We start from the raw sequence: 21,321 nt of genomic DNA on the forward strand, positions 1-21,321 counted from the left end.
TGGTCCAAAGTATCTTCGTGGTCACTGATACGTCGACCACACCAGTCGTAGTAGCTAGTGTTAGCCCCCCCCCCCACGGGGATCTGCTGACGTAATTACCGAAATACCCTCACCGTATCTCCAAATTTTTCATTCCTTACCTTTACTGCGAATGTTATTGCTAGCAGGCAGACAAGACCAAGCTTCATCTCTTCAAAGCTGTCTCGCCGCCGCCGCCTAATCTCTATCTCAGCCAAGTAATGGCTAGGCCAGATGGAGAAGAAGGGATATTGCTGCTCGAGTTTCACGGCAACGGTGACCGTTCCTGGCAGCTAAACTTCGATGACTTTCAGGTTTCACCGGAGCACAAGGAGAAGAAATCGCCGAGCAAGCTCCATAACTGTCTTGGTTGCTTGGATAAATGATCTCTTCTCCTCTCCACATTTACATTTATTTTTGTCTGATTAGGACAAGGCTAGTCTATAGAGAGACAAATGAGTTGATGTGTTTGGGATTGGTTTGACTTTTTTGAGTTTGCCTACTTTGCTTTGCTATAGGCAAACTAATTTTAATATACCTCAAGTGCCCCCATAAAAATTTCAAAATTGCATAATATACCTCAAGTTTTAATTAATTTTCCCAATTAAATATCATATTTTAGCCATTTTTTATGTTTACATGTGATTTGCCCCCATTAAAACAAAATTCTACATTCGCCACTGGTAGTCATCCATCTCCTTTTGGCACTTCTGGTGAAGATCCGTCAGCCTGCAACAATTATCAGTCCGTCAACAAAACTTATGCTTTTATAATGTCTGAATGTGGACCTGACCGCCAGCATTAATCTACGGCCAGAATGATGCAGAAACACGATATAATGAATCACAGTATGATCGATAGGTTCAAAGTCTTGTTGATTGATATTATTACAAATTTACAATAACATCAAAACTAAGTCTTAGACCAAAATGGAATCATCTGGTTTCTTAATTGAGGGAAAAAAAAACAATGAGACGTTGTGAGAAGAAGCATGGTATGAATCTGTCTCTACTATCTGAAACCGATGGTTATACTCTGTTAATTGGTGTGAGCCAGTTTGAAGGGTATCATAATGCTGAAAATGGTTAGCAAAGCTATAGCTCTTTTTGGACGCTAAACAACATTTTTACTAGTTAATTTATCATGTTCAACACTGCCTTGGGCCTCTATGAAAGAAGATTTGATATCTTATCTAGGCGAACCTTTAACTACATTTTCTTCTGCAGTTTCTTATGATCTCATGGCACACATTGGCACGGCTATGTTCATATACTTTCGGTCAGTTGATATTCATCACTAACGTCATCCAAAGGCATCATCCTAAACACTATCAAACCAATGAAAGCACAGGACACAGCGAGTGACGTCACGACCTTTGTCGAGACATTTCTCAGGGTTTGGATCGCTCTTCTTGCATTTCAGAAACGCAACGTTCTCCGGCATACATCTTAGACCTATGTGCTTCGCCGACGCAGTCAATACCGCAGAAGTAGGGATCGGGTTCCCCGTCGCGTCCACAGCACTCGATATCCCTAAGCCTGAGTCGAAACGGAGAAGATAAAGTCAAATGTTAAAATCCAATCTAATCGCAAACAGGAACAGTAAGCAAAAGGAAAATCAAAAACTCAAAGAAGCTACACCACAACCAAGTCAGGAGAAGACAACGAACAATCGTCACCGTACCTTTTCAACGGATCTTCTTCTCCGCTGAACAGAGAGAGAGAGAACAGCCACCAGGTCAGAGCTGCTAGAGAAGATGGGCCACATTGGGCTTATTATTATTTAAATGGGCCGAATAGCCTTCTTGTTTTATTACAAGGTGTTTTTAGCTGCTTCTTCTCACTCCCGATTCCTCTCAGCCGTCGTATCGCCGCCGTCTCGTAACCGTCTGTCATAGGTAAGTTTCTGCTGCTCCACCTCTGTGTTTTATAAACTGTTGTTGCAGTCGGTGAATTCTCCTGCTCAATTTTATTGATCTGCTTCCAAAATCTATGGATAGTTTAGTAAAAGGTTCGTGATTGCACTTTGTTCTTTAGGTTTCTAGTTCGCATGATGATGCATATATTGAAATGAGATATGATCTTTACTCTTGACTGATGTAGGCAAACTCAAAAAAGTAGACAAATGAGTCGTTGACGCTGCTTACTTTTGCAGAACTCGACTCGCGCGGGCCTCCCCCATCCCCCAAATCTATTATACCTAAAAATTATTTAAACATTTGAGTACAAATGCAAACAAATGAATTTTGATTGATCTCTGTCTTTGTGATTCACGAGCAGCTCCTGCCCCGATTAGTTAATCTGTTCTCCCGATTTTTGTAATCGGTGTTGTAAGAAGAAAGCTTCACATCGAGGACAAAGATCCTGTTTGGTCAGTACACGGTCGTGTAAGCTGTTCTGTCTCTCTTTTTTTTTTTTTTTTTTTTTTTTTTTTTTTNNTGTTCTGTCTCTCTTTTTTTTTTTTTTTTTTTGATTTGATTTTTATATGACTACGAATTCGTTAGCTGGGTTTTTGGGTATTTTGTCGAATATGATCAAGCTTCATCCCTAACTTAGAGTTAGGCCAAATTCGATCGTTTATAATTGAAATTGTGCTTCGGTATGTTTAGAGATTTGGTTTCTGGAGTCATAATCTGCGATATTTGGCTTTGGTTGTTACACTTTGTCGTTTATGTTCTCTTTCGTTTCGTTTCACTGGATCTAGTTTCAGCTGTTTCTTGTATAGATGTTTAATCTGAATTAATGATTCTTTGTAAGATTTGGAGAAAGACAATTTTAGAGTGAATCTAGTGAGAAGACATAATAATTGATAGTTGGTTTTAACTACTAGAACTTATATCGAGAAACTGATTTCAAGATAGATATTTCACATTCTAGTCTGGGAATTTAAAAAGGTTTATACTTTGGTTGTCTCCTTTTTCGTTAGCCTGATGATATTGGCATTACCTTCTCTCATGTGTAAGCTTGTTGCTTTAGCAACTGCTAGATTTTGTGAAAAAAAAAGATTTGATCTTTGTGTTGTACCAACCATTGTTCCTAGAGTTTTGATGAAGCTTAGATTTTTATCCACAGATTTTTCTCTATTCTGATAATACGCTCTCAAATCTCTGCCACGTGCCTGCTTTTAATTTGTCTACTTGTTAGTCTTTCCTCATATTTATAGAATCTATATACAAGGTTCGAATTTGATATCTAGTCATACCAAAAACCATTCACTGATGTTCATTCTTTAAATTTATCAGTTGATTTCTCAGCGGCATCCTTTGTCCGAAACAATGGAAGAAGCTCATTCAGTGAACAGTCCAAGGCGGGTTCTTAGCTTCTCCAAGAGAAAGAAGCAAAAGCCCTTCGGTTTCCAGGATTCAGACAGCACAAGGTCATCTCCGTTCAGAGCATCACATGTTCAGGGACCTAAACCCTCTGAGGTGTATGGTTTTGTAGGCTCCATCTCTACCGTTGTTGCCACATTGATCTTCTTGATATGGGCTTATGTACCTGATAAACTGTTGGAGTCTATAGGGATCCATTACTACCCAAGCAGGTACTGGGTGTTGGCTATGCCCACGTACCTGATGGTGACTTTGCTGCTAGGTTTGGCGTTTTACATTGGTCTCAACTTCATCGCCACTCCACACCCTACCTCTCTCAATACCTTGTTTGGTGAGTGTCTCTCTCTCTCTTGCGGCATTGCTCTATGTGTGCATGGTGTGGTTTTTTTCAAGTTTGGCTTGCAATGATGATGTTCTTGGCGATGATCTAATTGTTTGTTTGTTTTTTAATGATGGCAGATGAGTATAGTCGAGAGCCTGGGGAAATTGATTCTCAGATGGAGGAAGGGGACGAGAGGCCTATAGATCCAATCTCTGACATTGATATTACAAGAATCAATGATCTTATGTTCAACTCAAGTGATGTCATGTGATATTTTTGCTTAGATTCTTTAGAAGCTAAAACAATCTAGCTTTTGATTTAGTGATGTAAACTGGAACTGTTACCATGTTTTTTTTCCTAATCTTCATCAGTAAGAGCGGCTCTTTGTGACTCTAGAGGAAACATCAACAAATAGGTTTTTTTTTTGTCACAATAACAACAACAAATAGGTTATCTCACCAAAAATAAAGGGGAAAAAAAACAACAGAAGACAGAACATGATCAAAGCGTCAGAAAGGGTCTTTTGTCCAAATAACGCATGTTCTGCTTTAACGTCAGAGCACAGCCTCCGTGAATACACAAAATCATTCTTGTTGGAGATGGGCTTACGAGCACGTTAAAAGCTAAGCCCAAAATCCGACTCGGTCCGTTAAGCAAGTGATTTCGCTAAAAGACAAAACATACGTCATTATAAATAGAAGACGTCAGACTCATTGAAAGGACAGTCAGAAACGTAAAGAAAGTACATAAAAGGAGAGCATCGCCTCTTCATCGCAGACAAAGTCTTGGACGACCTCAACCACTAGGCGAGCTCGGCCCAGACAACCTCAGACCATAAAATAAAAAGATACTTGTTTAGACGAACTGTTTAGACCAGCATCTTTAGTTCTTGTAATTGACCGAGTTTGTTTATTCTTGACTATTAATACGAAAATCTTCACCTCTTTACATCATTTATAAATATTACATCATTGACCGGATATGAAAACAACAATTGGCGCCCACCGTGGGGGTAGAGGATTCTTCTTAACCTTAAGACAGCTCGGCAGTCACAGAACCCACATCGCAACCAGACGTCCTGGTTTCTGCAACCACCGACCATCCTGGAATGACGAGCACACAATTAGCTGTAATGACAATCTCGGACCACTTAGCCAACACTTCGACGCCAGTGGTGACGACCTCGGGCGAACCATCAATGGTGGCAACCTCGGACCATCCAGCCAACACCTCAACGAAAGTGGCGACGACCTCAACCCAGCCATCAATGGTGACGACCTCGGGCGAACCATCAATGGTGGCAACCTCGGACCATCCAGCCAACACCTCAACGAAAGTGGCGACGACCTCAACCCAGCCATCAATGGTGACGACCTCGGCCCTACCAACAACAGTTACGACCTCGCGTCATCCAGCCGACACCACGTCTCTCATACCGACGACCTCAGTACCTAACACAAGAACGACGTACTCCACTCAGCCGGACATCTCCCTGATCTTTCAGACCCTTCTCGGTAGGATCGACGAGCTCGCTCGAGGAACGACCTCTCGCTTGGACGCCCTCGCGCATTCTCAGATTATTTGCAACAACCGCATCAACGAACTCCAGTCTGTCGAAATTGGCGCATCAAAATCACAACAAGTTGATATCACTCCACGACTCCAGCGTGTTCTGTTCAGCGATTTACCAACACCAGTGACCGGTTCAGGACAGCAACAATCAATCCAAGCCAACGATCTACGTGCACCAATCACAAATTCCAGACAACAACATCAGAATCATGTGAATGAATCTTCAGCACTAATCATCGACTCCAGGCAGCAGCGCCCAAGTTATCTAAATGAACAACATCTTCAAAACACCAGTTTCCCGCAGATCACCAACAGGGAGACCCAACAGAGAGACGACGACATTGAAGAAATGAGGATTCAGCTGCAAAGCATGAACTCCAAAGTCCATCAGGCAACCAGCGCAGCACCAGAGATCGATCGCGTACTCCGTGAAACCCAAAATACACCTTTTACAACTCGCCTCATCAGTATCCCTGTCCGACATCAGAAGAACAAAATCAAACTCCCGACTTACAACGGAACATCCGATCCAAGAGAATATCTCACCGCCTTCAGTATCGCAACCGGGAGAGTCAATTTCTCACCAGAAGAACGCGACGCCGGTCTCTTTCAATTGTTTGTGGAAAATTTGAGCGGACCCACCCTCAGTTGGTTTTCACGCCTTGAAGCTCATTCTATTGACAACTACAATCAACTCTCGACTACCTTCCCCAAACACTACTCGCTTTTTATCCAACAGAGTGCAACTAATGCCGACTTATGGACTCAATCTCAAGAACCTACGGAGACACTACACTCGTACATCGAAAAATTCATAGCCATCGTTTCTCGCATCACCGTACTCGACGAAGCAGCAGTCCTCGCACTCTGAAACGGTCTTTGGCACGAATCACCATTCCGAGAAGAGCTCATGTATAAACCACAGACTCTGGAAGATGCATTCCATTGGGCTATAACTTTCATCGAAATTGAAGAAGATAAAGCTGCATTCAGCAAAAAACACGCAGCCACCAAAAAATCATCTTCAAAGGATAAAGAGCCTGACGAATACAATGAAGCTAGACAACATTATGACAAAGCGAACAGAGATGGAAAGAACAGAAAAGCATCCAATTATCAAATCAGCGACCAATCATCTAGTCGCTTCACAAAAAAGCAGGCTCACAACAGTCAAGGATCAGAGGATACCCAAGCATATTGCAGCTACCATAAATCTAAGACTCATAATACGGAAGAATCTCGCCATCTACAGGAGTGGTTGTTGAACAAGTACTGCAACGATCGGGATTCATCATCTAAAGACCAGCAAAACGACAAGGCACCAAAAAATGAAGGTGAACATTTTCGACAAGTCAAAGAAGAACGCGATCGCCAACACGGACATAAACGTTCTAACGAGCAAACAAACGCAGACACAGAGGCTCATAAGCGCGCACGCGACGACCAAAACAATGAACAAAAATACGAAAGAACTCCCCCACCCCGACGTGTAATTAACGTGATCATGGGAGGTCTCCAGACTTGCAAAGATTCAGTTCGATCAATCAAGGAATACGAGCGTAAAACATACACCTCGCAAAAATGGGGAAGCATCAGTCACATCGACGATAAACCAAAGAATGGCTATGAGATCCTCGTCGTCGAACTCAGGATAGGTGACTGCAAAGTCACACGCGTACTGGTCGACACTGGCAGTTCAGTTGATTTAATCTTTTCAAAAACTCTTCAACGGATGGATGTCAAAGATTACGAGTTGAAGGCTTGCAAAAGACCACTCACAAGTTTCGTCGGAGATACAACAATGACAATCGGAACATTCAAGCTCCCAGTCTACGTAGCAGGAATCACAAAAATCGTCGAATTCGTGGTTATCGAGAGCCCTGCCATTTACAACGCCATACTCGGCACCCCATGGATACATTCAATGAAAGCAGTTCCATCTACATACCATCAGTGCATCAAGTTTCCCACTACGTCAGGGACCTACACCCTCAAAGGAAATAAACGTCTCTCACGCACATGCTTCGTAACCGAGCATAAGTTAAGAAAATCTTCAAGGACATGTCTAATAGCTAGGCAAGGCGATGAGCAGGAAATAATAGACGACCACGCCCGGGAACTGGTGATACAAGTTAACATCGACCAAAGCGACCCAGAACGATGCGTCGGAATCGGAGCAGACCTAAAAGACGATCTCAAAGACCAACTTATCCGCTTCCTTCAATCCAACGCTTCAACCTTCAATCCAACGCTTCAACCTTCGCCTGGATAACCGAGGACATGCCCGGAATCGACTCATCTGTCACTTGCCATGAGCAAAACGTAGACCCATCTTCAAACCAGTCAGGCAAAAAAGGCGCAAGCTCGGCCTGGAGCGCGCCAAAGCCGTAAACGATGAAGTTGAACGTTTGACAAACGCATGATCCATCACAGAAGTCAGGTACCCAGAGTGGCTCGCTAACCCTGTTGTCGTCAAAAAGAAAAATGGAAAATGGCGCGTGTGCATCGACTTCACCGACCTCAACAAAGCATGTCCCAAAGATAGCTTCCCACTCCCTCACATCGACCGGATAGTCGAAGCAACTGCAGGGAACGAGCTCCTATCTTTTATGGATGCCTTTTCAGGATACAACCAAATTATGATGCATCCAGATGATAGGAAAAAACCGCGTTCATCACCGATCGAAGAACATACTGTTACAAAGTCATGCCCTTTGGACTCAAGAATGCTGGCGCAACCTATCAACGCTTAGTGAATCGAATGTTTGCCGAACAGCTCGGCGACACCATGGAAGTTTACATCGATGACATGCTCGTCAAATACTTCACTGCCAACGATCACATCAAACATTTAACGACTTGTTTCGAAAGCCTCAACAAATACAATATGAAGCTCAATCCGGCCAAATGCACTTTCGCTGTCACATCCGGAGAATTTCTCGGATATATTGTCACCAAGAGAGGAATCGAAGCAAACCCACAAAAAATCACAGCCAACGATTGACAGGACGCATCGCTGCACTCAACCGATTCATCTCGCGCTCGACAGACAAATGCCTCCCTTTCTACCAACTTCTACGACACAACAAATGTTTCGAGTGGGACGCAAAATGCGAAGAAGCCTTTCAACACCTGAAGCAATATTTATCCACACCACCGATTCTGGCCAAACCAGAAGACAGAGAAGTATTGTACTTATACATATCAGTCTCCGCATGTGCTGTTAGCAGCATTCTGGTTCGCGAAGACCATGGGGAGCAGCGTCCAATCTTCTACACCAGCAAGGTTCTTGACAACGCTGAAACACGATACTCATCACTCGAAAAACTCACCTACGCCGTAGTTGTTGCAGCTCGCAAGCTCAGGCCGTATTTTCAATCTCACACCATCCACGTTCTGACTAACCATCCACTTTGATTGATACTCCACATCCCAAGTCAATCTGGACGAATGGCCAAATGGGCAGTCGAGCTCAGCGAATACGACATCGAATTCAAAAGCAGAACGAGCGCAAAGTTTCAGGTATTAGCAGATTTTCTGACCGAGCTACCTCCATCCCAATACAACAATGATCTCAACACCAAGAATTAGTGTCTCTACGTCGACGGTTCATCTTCACGAAACAGATCAGGTGTTGGAATACGACTCATATCTCCTACCAGTGAAATCATCGAGCAGTCCTTTCGCCTCGCTTTCCCGGCCTCCAATAACGAAGCTGAATATGAATCTCTCATCGCTGGTCTCCGTCTTGAAAAAGTGGTTGGTGTGAACAAGATAGAAACTTTCTGCGACTCTCAGCTCGTCGCCAATCAATTCAGCGGCGAATACGAAACAAGAAACGACCGAATGAATGCTTACTTACAAGTCGTTCAAAAACTTTCCCAAGATTTCACCAACTTCACCCTCACCAAGATTCCTCGAAACGACAATTCCTCTGCCGACGCTCTCGCCGCTTTAGCATCAACCTCTGATCCTTCGCTCAGAAGAATGATTCCAGTGGAAAGCATCAATAACCCAAGTATCGAGTTAGCTATGGGAGTCAACATCATAGATGACCTCGGCGAAGAGATGGACGGCGCCAATGAGATAGACGAACCTACACCCGAAGAAGAAGTCGTGGATCCAATCGATTAGCGCGACGAAATAAAACTCTACATTACCGAAGGAACAACACCAGACAACCGCTGGGCTGCACGGCGCTTGAAAGCCCGATGCGCACATTATGTCATGTACGACAACACCCTCTTCAGATAGAGCTCGACGAAAGCATTACTGCGGTGCATACATGGTCAAGAAGTTAGATGGGTCCTCGAAGAGACACACGAAGGCGCGGGTGGTAATCATTCAGGAGGACGAGCCCTAGCCATAAAAATCAAGTGACACGGACATTTTTGGCCGACAATGGGTCACATATTGCGAAATATTTGTATCCAAGTGCGAGAAGTGCCAGCGCCATGCCCCTATGATTCATCTACCAACGGAGCTCCTCTCAACCACTACATCACCATATCCATTCATGAGATGGGCAATGGACATTGTTGGTCCAATGCCACCATCCAAACAGAAGCGCTATCTCCTTATAATGACAGACTACTTCACCAAATAGGTCGAAGCCGAGTCATACGCAACTATCTGCGCCCCTGACGTTCAGAAATTTGTTTGGAAAAACATCATCTGTCGCCATGGTCTCCCATACAAAATCGTCACCGATAATGGCTCTCAATTCATCTCAGCAACCTTCGAAAGTTTCTGCGCTTTATGGAAAATCAGATTAAGTAAATCTACACCAAGGAACCCTCAGGGAAACGGGCAAGCTGAGGCCACAAACAAGACGATCCTCGACGGAATAAAAAAACGTCTGGAAGAAAAGAAAGGAGTTTGGGCTGACGAACTCGACGGCGTTCTTTGGTCACACCGCACGACACCACGTCGTTCCACGGGTATGACACCATTCTCCCTATCCCATGGAATGGAGGCAATGTCACCAGCCGAAGTCAGCATCCCAAGCCTCCGTCAGCTCACACTCACCGAAAATGAAGAGCTCAACAACTCAATGATCATCGACCACTTAGACCAAGTCGAAGAAAAACGGGACCAAGCTCTCCTCCGCATTCAAAACTATCAAAACTTGACGGTTCGATACTATAACAAGAGTGTCAGGGGAAGGTTCTTTCAAATGAATGATCTCGTCCTTCGCAAAGTTTTCGAAAACACTCGCGAGTGGAAAGCAGGAAAACTCGGTGCGAACTGGGAAGGTCCATACCTGATTTCGAAAATCATCAAACCAGGTGTCTATGAACTCACTGAAATGAGCGGAGAAAATATCCCGAGATCATGGAACTCTTTGAATCTCAAGCGATTTTACTACTAAGGAAATCTAAGAAGGCCGGCGCGCCCCTGATATGCCAAAAATAAGACTCCAGGAGGATCCGCCCCTTTTGAATTCAAGCATTTACTTTTCTTGTAAAGGTGAACTACGGTCGGTTTGATCCCCGCCTGTGGGGTACGTAGGCAACCTCTCACAAGGCTCAGCTAGTTCTATAAAAAATTATATATTTTTCAAAAAAATATCAAGATACGACCATTCCTCACAAAAAAAATATACGAGATCTGTTCTCAGTGTTGCAGTTCCGCGCTCACACTTAATAAAATTTGCAAGATAAAAATACGAAATCCATTCTCAGTGTTGTAGCTCCGCGCTCACACTTAATCGAATTTGCAAAATAAAAATATGAGATCCGTTCTCAGTGCTGCAGCTCCGCGCTCACACTTAATCGAATTTGCAAAATAAAAATACGAGATCCGTTCTCAGTGCTGTAGCTCCGCGCTCACACTTAATTGAATTTGCAAAATAAAAATACGAGATCCGTTCTCAGTGCTGCAGCTCCGCGCTCACACTTAACTAAATTTGCAAAAAAATATATACACGAGACCCGTTCTCAGTGCTGCAGCTCCGCGCTCACACTTAACTAAATTTGCAAAAATTACGAGATCCATCCTCAAAACGCTGACTCTACAACATCTCAGTGTTCAAAGCCATACAAGGAAAAATAAAAACAAACATGAAGAATTCAAGCATCATATAAAAGGAGTCCAACATGATCGATCATAACAAAAACCAACAAGATGACCACCATCCATATACGAAAAAAGATCAACATGATCAAATCATAACAAGCAAAAAAAAACCAAAGTCTAAAAAAGAAACAGCAGCAACAAAATAAAAGATAGAAGCGGCCACGCAGGACCTCAACAATCACATGAACCAAACTACGGGCGCGAAGGAACCTGGCCCTCACGCCTCACAGCCGAAGCACCTACACGCTCAGCCACGCGACGACAATTTGCTTCCTCACGACGACGATCTTCCTCTTTACTTCTCGCCTTAGCCGCATCCTCAATCCCTGCAGTCATAGAAAGATGAACAGGAGAGAGTGGACGAGTAAAATCAAAGGAAGGGAGATCAGCCAATTCATTGGGTTCAAACTCAACACGAACAACCAAATTTGCCTTCTCTTTCCTCTGGAACAATTCATTTTCAAGACGTTTAACCTTACCATCAGGAATACTTATTTCCTCTTTCCTCCAAGTCCTGGCACCATCAAGCACTCCCATGATCTGATTCAATCCATACATAGACATGCGAACAACCTTCTGATTCTCCACATACCTCCGCACCTTTTTCATACGAGAATTAAGAGTAGCCAGCACATCATCATGTCTCGTTACTGCCCTGCGATACTTCCTTTTCCTTCTTAAAACGTTCCAAGTCGACCGCTTGACGCTTCTTCACCCGCTCAGCATCCAAAGCTATCTTTGCAGTGAGTTTTTCAACTTATTCCAATGCATCCGAGGACACTTTCTTCTCAGCCTCATACTTGCCGCGCAGAGCCGCCATTTCCTCGGAATTATCAGCCTTGTCCTTAATAGAAGCAAGCTCAGCCTTTGTTTTCTCAAGCTCCGCCTTCACCTATTCAAGCTCCTCATCTTGATTAACCACCAATTTGTTTGCAAATTTTGTAGCCTACAAAAAGAATACAAAATTTTTTTTTTAGTTCGAAACTACAAACACAAACAAAATTTGAAGAGAAAAACAATTATCTTACAATGGCCAAGTGACAAGCGAACTCCTGATACCACTCACCGCGCCTAACTTGGTCAAAAGGCAAACCATCAACGCCACCAGGTGATTGAAACAACTTGAAAAGATCACCACATCCCGAGGACAAACCGTTAAACGAATGCTCAAACGGTACAAAAGTAGCCTTCTCCGCAGCTGGCGACTCAACCACCAAAGGCAGCTCAACATCAGAGCTCGCAACTTTGCGAGATTTCGAAGCCGGCACGTCCTTGAATGAACGACCACCAGCAACTGTTTTCTTCACAACCTTCTCACTGCCAGCAACAACAACTTCCTTTCCAGAAATACCAGCGGGCGGTACAGGAGCTGTCGTGCTAGTAAGACCCACAACAATACTACGAGCAGGTGCCGAAGGCTCCACACCGGCGGTACACTGACCAGACTCAACAACAGAGGCATCATCACTACCTCCAGCAAAACAGTCAACCAAACTCGGAATCTCGCTCAAATTCATCTTTCTCCAACAAGCTAAAAAAAAAAAAAGAAACCAACAAAACCATACAAAATCAGTAACATATCTAAACCAAGATCTCAACAATCAAATGCATTTAACCCAGCAAAAGAAAATGCATATTTTTAACCTGATCAATAAACGGGATGCACCGCCAAACCTCTGATCGCCTCACCACAGTCCAATCTTGAGCCTTCGTCCCCTTAATGTATTCCACGCACTCACTATCACCAAGAGCAAGAGGAACACCAGCCAAATGACGACCTGCAAAACAAGACAACAAACAATTACGAATATCAAAAAACACACACCAATAAGAGTTAAACTACCATTGTAAGGATTCCAACTACTCCTAAAAGAGGTACTCATATCGGAAACATCAGGGACCGACGAAGGTGTAATTCGAACATAAAAAAACTTCTTAATCCAACATAACATTTTTCTCTTCCTCTCCCCAACAACACCACAACCATTCTCATAGACACATAAAAAGCCCTGTCCGTCTTATCACACCGAGTAATATGTGTTATGCTTTCAAACAAACGTAGGCTCATGTGAACACCAATATCCACGGCCGTGAACAAAGCTGTAACTATGTTTCGAATCGCAGCAGGAGTAAGTTGAGCCAGTGCAATAAGATGTTCATCACAATACCCCAGCAGTAACCTCGGGAGAGGAAACCACAAATGATACTCGGTGAACCAGAAGTCATAAACACAAAGCCACCCATCCGGAACCGTCCACGGACGTTCATCCTCGCCAGGGATACGCGCTTCTATGATACCATTATGACAACAGTTGGCTGAGATCCACTTAACTGTATCCTCATCAACAATAGAAGGAAATGATTCTGATGGATCCGAATGATTAACGAGAGGACCTATGAAACTCCTAGGCCTTTCATTCGCCTTCCTGACCCTCTTTTTCTTCTTCAAATAAACACAAGGATCACCAAAGGCATCAAGAGAATCAGCAAGGGAGGCAGCCAAGCTTTCTTGTTTTATTTTTCTCAAAATATCGGTAACGTCGGCTCGACGATCACTGCCTCCATCGCCATCATCACTCCCATCACCTACAACAGCAATTCCTAGACTACCACTAACACCGCTTTGCTCACCACCAAAACTATCATTCTCATCACTAAAATCATCACGCTCACCACTAAAGTCGCTATGTCCATCTACACCATCTCGGTCACCCATCTCATCATCTCCAACAGCAGCATGATCACCGTCACTAGCAAACTCGTCTTGCTCACTTTCCTCATCAACATTAACGTCACCGGTTCCATTTTGCTCGTCACCGGCGCTTCCCAGAGCACCATCATCTTCAACATCAACGTTTTCAACATCATCATCTCGTCTGTCATCTCCAGCAACGTTATCAGATTCACTAGCAACATCAGCGCCATCCCCAGATTCTTCACTATGAGAACTCGAGTACGAACTACCATCAGAGGAACTTGTAGTTCCAGACGAAAACTCTCTCGCTCGAAAGGATTTCGCTAACTGCATCTGCTCATGTTCCCGGACAGTTTCCAACATCGTCTTCTTCACAAAAGATGACAAACTCGAGACAACATGAAGCGTTTTCAAAGACAATTTCGACCCTCCAACACCAGACTCCGCCACCAAATTTGTCCCATGCTCATCAAAAAGAAACCCGGTCCCTTCCTCGATCAAACTCGCGCTTACCCTGTCTTCTGCTTCACTTCCCGTAAGAGTACCTACCTCAGCAAAAATAACAGATTCGGCAATCTCCGACCACGACTTGCGGCCATCAGCAAGCTCCATCTTACGAACCAACAAAGACAGCTGCTCACGAGCAACCTCCCCATCCAACGAACTCAACCCCACTTCATCACAACACGGCTCCGTCGATAACAGCGAGCTCGGAACAGCAAGCGACAAGCTCGTACCCTCCACATCTCTACCACATTCTTTCACCAATAAAGAACCCGAAGCAGCAACGGACGAAATCGAACCCGAAGCCACCATTAACAAATTTGAAGCCACCGTCGACGAGCTCGGGATCTTTAACGGTGAGCTCGGAGCCGCCGTCGACGAGCTCGCAACACCAGGAGCCGACCTCAGAACCACCCGCGATGAGCTCGGAACATCAGGAAGAGAACGAGCCGCCATCAACGAGCTAGGGATCTTCAACGGCGAGCTCGGAGCCGCCGTCAATGAGCTCGCAGCACCAGGAGCCGACCTCAGAACCACCAGCGACGAGCTCGCGACATCAGGAAGTGAACTTGGAGCCGCGAGCTCGGGATCTTCAACGGCGAGCTCAGAGCCATCGTCGACGAGTTCGCAACCCCGGGAGCCGACCTCAGAACCACCGTCGATGAGCTCGGGATATCAGGAGGCGAATTTGAAACCGCCATCGACGAGCTCCCCTGAAGCCTTTCACCAGTGACGATCTCGGCTCACCCTTCGACGACCTCAAGACCACACTTTCTCTACCGTAAAAAAAAAGGGAGGAGAAGAGTAATGAGAAGAAGCTCGCAGACCTCAAGACAAGCTCAAGCCGACCTCACACTCAAAATTCATCATCACCAGTGGCCAAGCTCACGATAAACAAAACCAGATTTGTTTTCCTTTTTTTTTTTTTTTAAAAGGAAGAAGAAGAAAAAATGAGAAGCAGTGTCGGCTTGCTTCCAAAAAAATAATAATATTAAATAAAGAGGACCACACGAGAATAATAAAAAGAGGGAGCAAAAAAAAAAAACTTTACCTTGCTTCCAAATGGGAGACAAGAACAAAAATAATAAGAGACCCAACCATCACTTATATAGGAAAGGAAAAACGTGTTGCCCTATTTCCTGACAATTCCCGCTAAGCCAAAAATCAGGTCCAGCCCGTTAAGCAACAATTGATGATTTCGTTAGAAGACAAAACATATGTCATTATAAATAGAAGACGCCAGACTCATTGAAAGGACAGTCAGAAACATACAGAAAGTACAGAAAAGGAGAGCATCGCCTCTTCATCACAGACAAAGTCTTGGACGACCTCGACCACTAGGCGAGCTCGGCCCAGACGACCTCAGACCATAAAATAGAAAGATACTTGTTTAGATGAACTGTTTAGACCAGCATCTTTAGTTCTTGTAATTGACCGAATTTGTTTATTGTTGACTATTAATACGAAAATCTCCACCCCTTTACATCATTTATAAATATTACATCATTGACGGATATAGAAACAACAATTCTTACTTGGTGCTCGACGGATAGGAAGTGCGTGTAGAGCTTTTGTTTCTGCATATCGATTGGCACTGATGAATTCCATAAGACAGTATCAATATATTTCATCAAGGCATATTTGGGTCTATGGCCGAGAAACATGGATTTAAGAAGGGCATAGTTTCAAAAAAAAAAAAAAAAGGGCATAGAGAGTGTAACTACATGATTGAATTTGGTGAATGTTGCAAACATATGAGTACACGCTCTTGATTATTAATTTAGGATTCTAATAAGACTATATATTATTTTATGATTTTCTATAAAAATATTATTCATTATTTTACCAATTTGTGTCAAATCACTTTAATTTTGAATGGATAAAATTATAATATAATGAATATTAATTTATAGAAATTCTACGGTACATGAATAATTTGATAGATATTAGGCCATGATTATCTCAGGATTTAAAGGGGTTTCTTAACCAAAACTAGTGGCGGACTCCACCGAAAATTATAAAAACCGGTGATAAAAACAACAAATAAGGATAAATCCTTATGTGATTTTTGCACTGTTCGCAGACTCCACCGACACGTGGCGGCCCGCGATTGGTTAGTCTTTTAATTAATTTTTTTTTAATTGGACAAAAATAAAAAATAAAAAAAATTTAAGAAACCCATAAAGGTCATAGGTTAATGATGCTTTAGGTTCCCATGTGCATTCTATTGTGGTTTGTGCTGTTATTGAATTGACAAAAGAGATAAAATGGAGGTTTATGCTTCAGTCACAAGCGGGTATTTAGCAATCATTGCATCCACATTGGAGACTCTTGGGAAGAAAAGATGCCACCACTGGTTTTGTATCATCCTTAATAATATTATACACACATATGTGGTTTTCCTTTATTGAAAATAATCTTGGCATGATATTATCCAATGAAAATCTGGCCTTATCTAAAACTTGACCATCTAACTTTGATCTTCAGCTTCGAAAATTTAACATTATTCACCCAATTCAATTTAATCCATTTACGATTATGCAATGTTCTCATCCATTGTGATATTTTTGCGTTATATACTATATACAGTATGTCTTCAAGTTATTTGTTTTTAAGGGTTTAAAAACAGAAACACTTCTCAGTTTGAAACTTAACACCGACATCTACTCAACACGTAAGAACCACATATCAATCTATGTACACTCATCCGTCTAGTCTTTTATGTATGATGGTCATCACATGCATTTTTTAAACTTTTGGTATAATTTAAACATTTACAAACATCTCAGTTTTGTTATAAGTTTTCTTCCCTCTTAGTTTGTTTTAGCTATCATAAGATTCTCTAACTTTTTTTCAAATCAACAAGGGTATGATAATGTATAAAAGATCTTATAAAATATTTCTACTTTTGTAGGATGCTTTATTCATTAATATTTTCAGTATTAAAATATTTAATAACATTATTTAAATTTATCTTGTCCTTTGATGAAATTTTTGGTTGCATCTGACTATGCTACCTAGGATTCTGTCGATATTAAACAACAGCCAAATCAATCGTCATCAGAGATATGAAGTGCTTAACAGTTATGGTTCGTGAAAAAGGATTTGGAAAACACATTTTGGGATTTTCTAGGAGGGACCCATGAAGAGACTAAGTCGTAAAAGAGTGTCGGCTTCCCGATTCCCCACAAAGCTGTAAGAGGATCATATTGTGTTATTTCAGTTTCCTCCACACATTGCTAGAAGCTTTCTCGGCAAAATTTCGTTATGTTACTTGGTTCTTCTGCGTTTTATTTTTGTTGTTAAACTTTACACTTGTGTTATTAGAGTAGAGGTCTTAAGCGGTATTTAGTTCAATCATTATAAGTTACTTAATAAAATGAAGAAATAACCCCTTTGATGGATATAGAATTATTGTTAAATATTATTAACTGAACTAAATTAAACCTTTTCATTTCATAAAGATTTGTATTTCAAGCTTACTTAGGTAATACACAATGTCAGAAAAAAACTTGTATAATTTTCTTAGAAACGAGTTGATTCTATTTAACAAAAAAAAAACGAGTTGATTCTTATAGTTCTTAATTTTGAAATATATATACTCAAGGTAACTGGATTTTTGTGTGACAAATAGGAGCCGATGTGGGAAATATGGTATACGATGAATTAATGTACAGTATATTGGTGCATGTGGTTTGTTTTTCGTGAGAATATTCATGCACTGGCATAGTCAGGAGCTGTCCTACGTGTAGAGGAATGGGACACCTACTTAATGGCTGCTATTGCCTCATAAAAGGATGAAACGAGTTATCGATAGAGTAAAGTCGACGAAAACTATATATATGTGATCGTATACATTGCTATAATTAATTACCGTTTTAGACCTCTACTGTATATCCCTTCTAATCAGTTACAATGATTCCTTATCCCTTTAAATTACTGTATATTCATATTGGCTACCTTGACAAACAAAAAAAATTGCAGAACACTTGTTAGCTTGGAGTTTAGAATTAATTTTAGAACATACCTGTAAAAAAATTTGCAACCACCACGTCAGCATCATGTAACTTAAACTTTCATACATGATTTTATAGTAGGTTGAGTTCAATCATTCAAACCTCTGTTAAGGTATGAGAATATGTCTTCAACTTAATTGTCATTTTTTTTGGAATAAACTTATGAAAATGACATATTAAAAACCACAGTTTATCTTAAATTAAATGATCCATCAATTCCAAAAAAGAAAAAATAAAAAATTCAAAGACATTTTTTACAACTTTTATATAAAATAAATAAAATGAAATTATTGTTTTTCTACTTTTATTCCAACAATCACATTCATATTTATTTAATACTTATTCAGATTTGGGGGATAATCAACTTGGATATAGTATGGATCAACACCTTAAATTTCATTAGACATGTCATGCTATTAGGTATGTAACTGAGCTACTTTAGTACATAGAAAATGAATACATGATACTATATACAATAATTGAAATTGTTGAATACAAGATTATTATACAATGATCGAATAGATGATATTATATACAAGGATTGATGAATCAAATAGTTAACGTGCATAATATTAGGTTGATTGCATTGTAGATATATAATAAACACTACTTGGATTTGATTATATCTTGAAAATTTATTAGTAGATCCATCCTAATGGCAAACGGATCAGAGCATCAATTTGGAACATTTTCAGTGATGCAAATGTTACTTCATAGCTATAAATGCAACCGTGAAAAAAAAAATCCAGGTTCACCTTTTGGAATCAGTCCTCTAGAGAATTGGAATAGAAAACATGATTAATGGCAAACGGATCAGAAGTTGATTAGAAAATGATTGGCTTTTTAAAGAAGAAATGCTAATTGCTACATATAAGTTTTGGAAATGGGAAACAAAGGAGAAGAGAAAAAAATGTGACTTTACAAATCTCTTCTAATTCTTTCTCAGCCATTTATAACCAATCTTCTACGTGGGGCTTCAGATGGCCACATGCTTATAATCCCCTACTACTTGTGCTCACGAATCTCTTGTATAAATGAGCATCAATCAATAGTGGAAGCTCTTAATTTGAGCGTAGGGGTTAATTTAGGGTTTCATCAAATATACAAAAAGAGATATGGGTGATAGTTCTCCCGCTGCATACATTCACATGGTGATATACATATCATATGCTTAAATTTTTTAAACAAATGTTTTCTTCTCATAGCGGAGAGTTGCTTTTATGTGTCGGCATATATGTTTGATGTTGGACATGCTTCGGGTATATATACATCAGCGTGACCGTGTGATATATGTATGTGTATAGGTGCAATACATGATAGAAAAATGTTTGATTTTCAACATGAGCAAAGAGGAATGCATGAAAGCTCTTTCTGAGAATGCAAATATCAATCCCGTCATCACCTCCACTGGTTTGCATTTCTTTTCCTAATCCTACATATACAGTTGATGCATATGTGAATGTTCGCATTTTTAGCCTTTATATATACTTTTAATTCCGAATGTTCGTCATGCCCTCTTATCATGCTCCCATGTTATATATTAATTATCTATATCAACCGATAATCATTACATCTAATTCGACACGAAAATGCATATCAAGGTTTTAACAATCGGTATAGAGTTTCGTCAAATCGGCTGATTTAAGTGGTTAATTGGTATAATATGTATTACATCGATTTAAATCAGTCTAAACTAGTTAAATCAAGCGAAAAGATTAGTTAGGCTTTAAGAACCTAGTAATATTGTTTAGCGGTTTTTTGAATATGTTGTTTTTTTGAACATAGAGTACATATATATTCTACATGTTCTATATAAATTTATCAAAATATATATTATGTTAATTGTTTTTGAAGAATTTTAATTTATTTTGATATTTCTCACCAACTATTTCTACAATAAATTTATCATTTGTCATATGTTCTATCTTCGTTTTAACAAACCCGCCAAATCCAACGAATAAACACTACAAGAAAACATATTTTTTACTAATACAGTATTCGTTGTAAATTCGTCGTAAACAGGGTATTTCGAAGAATTAACCTCGAAAGATGTTTCGTTGTTAAACGTCCGTCGTAACGGAGGTATATATTCCTCGTAAAGCGCAGGGAAAGAGGTGAAACTAAGTGGAGGTCCGAACCGACTGATGTTCACTAGCTTATGCTCTGACCCGAGTAGCATGGGGCACGTGGAATCCCGTGTGAATCAGCAAGGACCACCTTGCAAGGCTAAATACTCCTTGAGAATGTATATAACCTTATTCCGGTCTGGTCCGGTATGGAATGAACTTATAATCATGGAATCGACTCGATCATCAGATTATAGATTATAAGTTCATAACCTTAGTCCATTCCCATTTTGGGCAGAATTCGTCGTAAATGACACGTAAGATTTCGTGGTAAAGTCCACGTAATGATTTCGATGTAAAGCACACGTAAATACTTTAGTTGTAAATCACTCGTAAACATTTCGATGTAAAACCCTCGTAAATCTTTCGATGTTAATCACTCGTAAACATTCAATGTAAACTCCATGTAATGTTTACAAGGAGTTTACATCGATTCTTATTATATTATTATTAATTAGTATATAATAAATTTTAATTTATATTTAATATTCAGAATTTAAAATAATTTAAATTTTAAAACGAAATATGAAATTGAAAAACATATTTTAAAAAGGCATTTAAAACTCATACAATAATATTTAAATTCATAATACAAACATAAATATTAAAAAAACTACATATCCTCGAAGTAGTTGGTGGGGTTGCTCGGCTGTTGACGGGTT

General features: G+C 40.8%; 4 protein-coding genes across 8 annotated transcripts in view; all 4 read left to right on the forward strand.

Moving 5' to 3' along the window:
• Positions 1–1,825: 1,825 nt before the first annotated feature.
• On the forward strand, positions 1,826–4,092 carry LOC106341096 (phosphatidylinositol N-acetylglucosaminyltransferase subunit P). 5 transcript variants are annotated; one of them, XM_013779913.1, is made up of 4 exons: positions 1,826–1,915; positions 2,298–2,404; positions 3,260–3,677; positions 3,806–4,092. In XM_013779913.1, the coding sequence occupies exons 3-4, from the start codon at positions 3,293–3,295 to the stop codon at positions 3,937–3,939; spliced, it is 519 nt and encodes a 172-aa protein (XP_013635367.1). In that variant the 5' UTR covers positions 1,826–1,915; positions 2,298–2,404; positions 3,260–3,292; the 3' UTR covers positions 3,940–4,092. The 5 variants fall into 5 exon arrangements, with proteins under 5 accessions (XP_013635367.1, XP_013635369.1, XP_013635365.1 ...); XM_013779911.1 differs by having other exon boundaries at positions 1,835–1,915; positions 2,121–2,404; XM_013779914.1 differs by lacking the exon at positions 1,826–1,915 and adding an exon at positions 1,942–2,028 and having other exon boundaries at positions 2,121–2,404.
• Positions 4,093–6,150: 2,058 nt separating this feature from the next.
• Positions 6,151–7,512, forward strand: LOC106337912. Its single transcript, XM_013777013.1, has one exon. The coding sequence runs from the start codon at positions 6,151–6,153 to the stop codon at positions 7,510–7,512; it is 1,362 nt and encodes a 453-aa protein (XP_013632467.1).
• Positions 7,513–8,690: 1,178 nt separating this feature from the next.
• Positions 8,691–9,374, forward strand: LOC106337913 (14.7 kDa ribonuclease H-like protein). The gene is made up of 2 exons (XM_013777014.1): positions 8,691–8,762; positions 8,832–9,374. Exons 1-2 carry the CDS (start codon positions 8,691–8,693, stop codon positions 9,372–9,374), a joined length of 615 nt encoding a protein of 204 aa, XP_013632468.1.
• A 10,236-nt stretch (positions 9,375–19,610) lies between these two features.
• Positions 19,611–21,321, forward strand: part of LOC106341240 — a 6,434-nt gene continuing 4,723 nt past the window's right edge. Inside the window, exons 1-2 of the mRNA XM_013780043.1 lie at positions 19,611–19,684; positions 19,838–19,943. Coding sequence (XP_013635497.1) covers positions 19,649–19,684; positions 19,838–19,943 — 142 coding nt within the window. The 5' untranslated portion in view covers positions 19,611–19,648. The remainder of the gene's footprint in view (positions 19,685–19,837; positions 19,944–21,321) is intronic.

This window comes from Brassica oleracea, chromosome C4 (assembly GCF_000695525.1).
Source record: "Brassica oleracea var. oleracea cultivar TO1000 chromosome C4, BOL, whole genome shotgun sequence".
In the NCBI taxonomy this organism is placed as follows: domain Eukaryota; kingdom Viridiplantae; phylum Streptophyta; class Magnoliopsida; order Brassicales; family Brassicaceae; genus Brassica; species Brassica oleracea.

What these genes read in the sequence shown, in the direction of transcription:
- LOC106341096 (XM_013779913.1), top strand. Translation starts at nt 3,293, where the DNA reads ATGGAAGAAGCTCATTCAGTGAACAGTCCAAGGCGGGTTCTTAGCTTC. An exon ending in CTCTCTCAATACCTTGTTTG is followed by an intron (nt 3,678 to 3,805) that starts GTGAGTGTCTCT and finishes TAATGATGGCAG; the next exon opens with ATGAGTATAGTCGAGAGCCT.
- LOC106337912 (XM_013777013.1), top strand. Translation starts at nt 6,151, where the DNA reads ATGTATAAACCACAGACTCTGGAAGATGCATTCCATTGGGCTATAACT.
- LOC106337913 (XM_013777014.1), top strand. Translation starts at nt 8,691, where the DNA reads ATGGCCAAATGGGCAGTCGAGCTCAGCGAATACGACATCGAATTCAAA. An exon ending in GAACGAGCGCAAAGTTTCAG is followed by an intron (nt 8,763 to 8,831) that starts GTATTAGCAGAT and finishes ACCAAGAATTAG; the next exon opens with TGTCTCTACGTCGACGGTTC.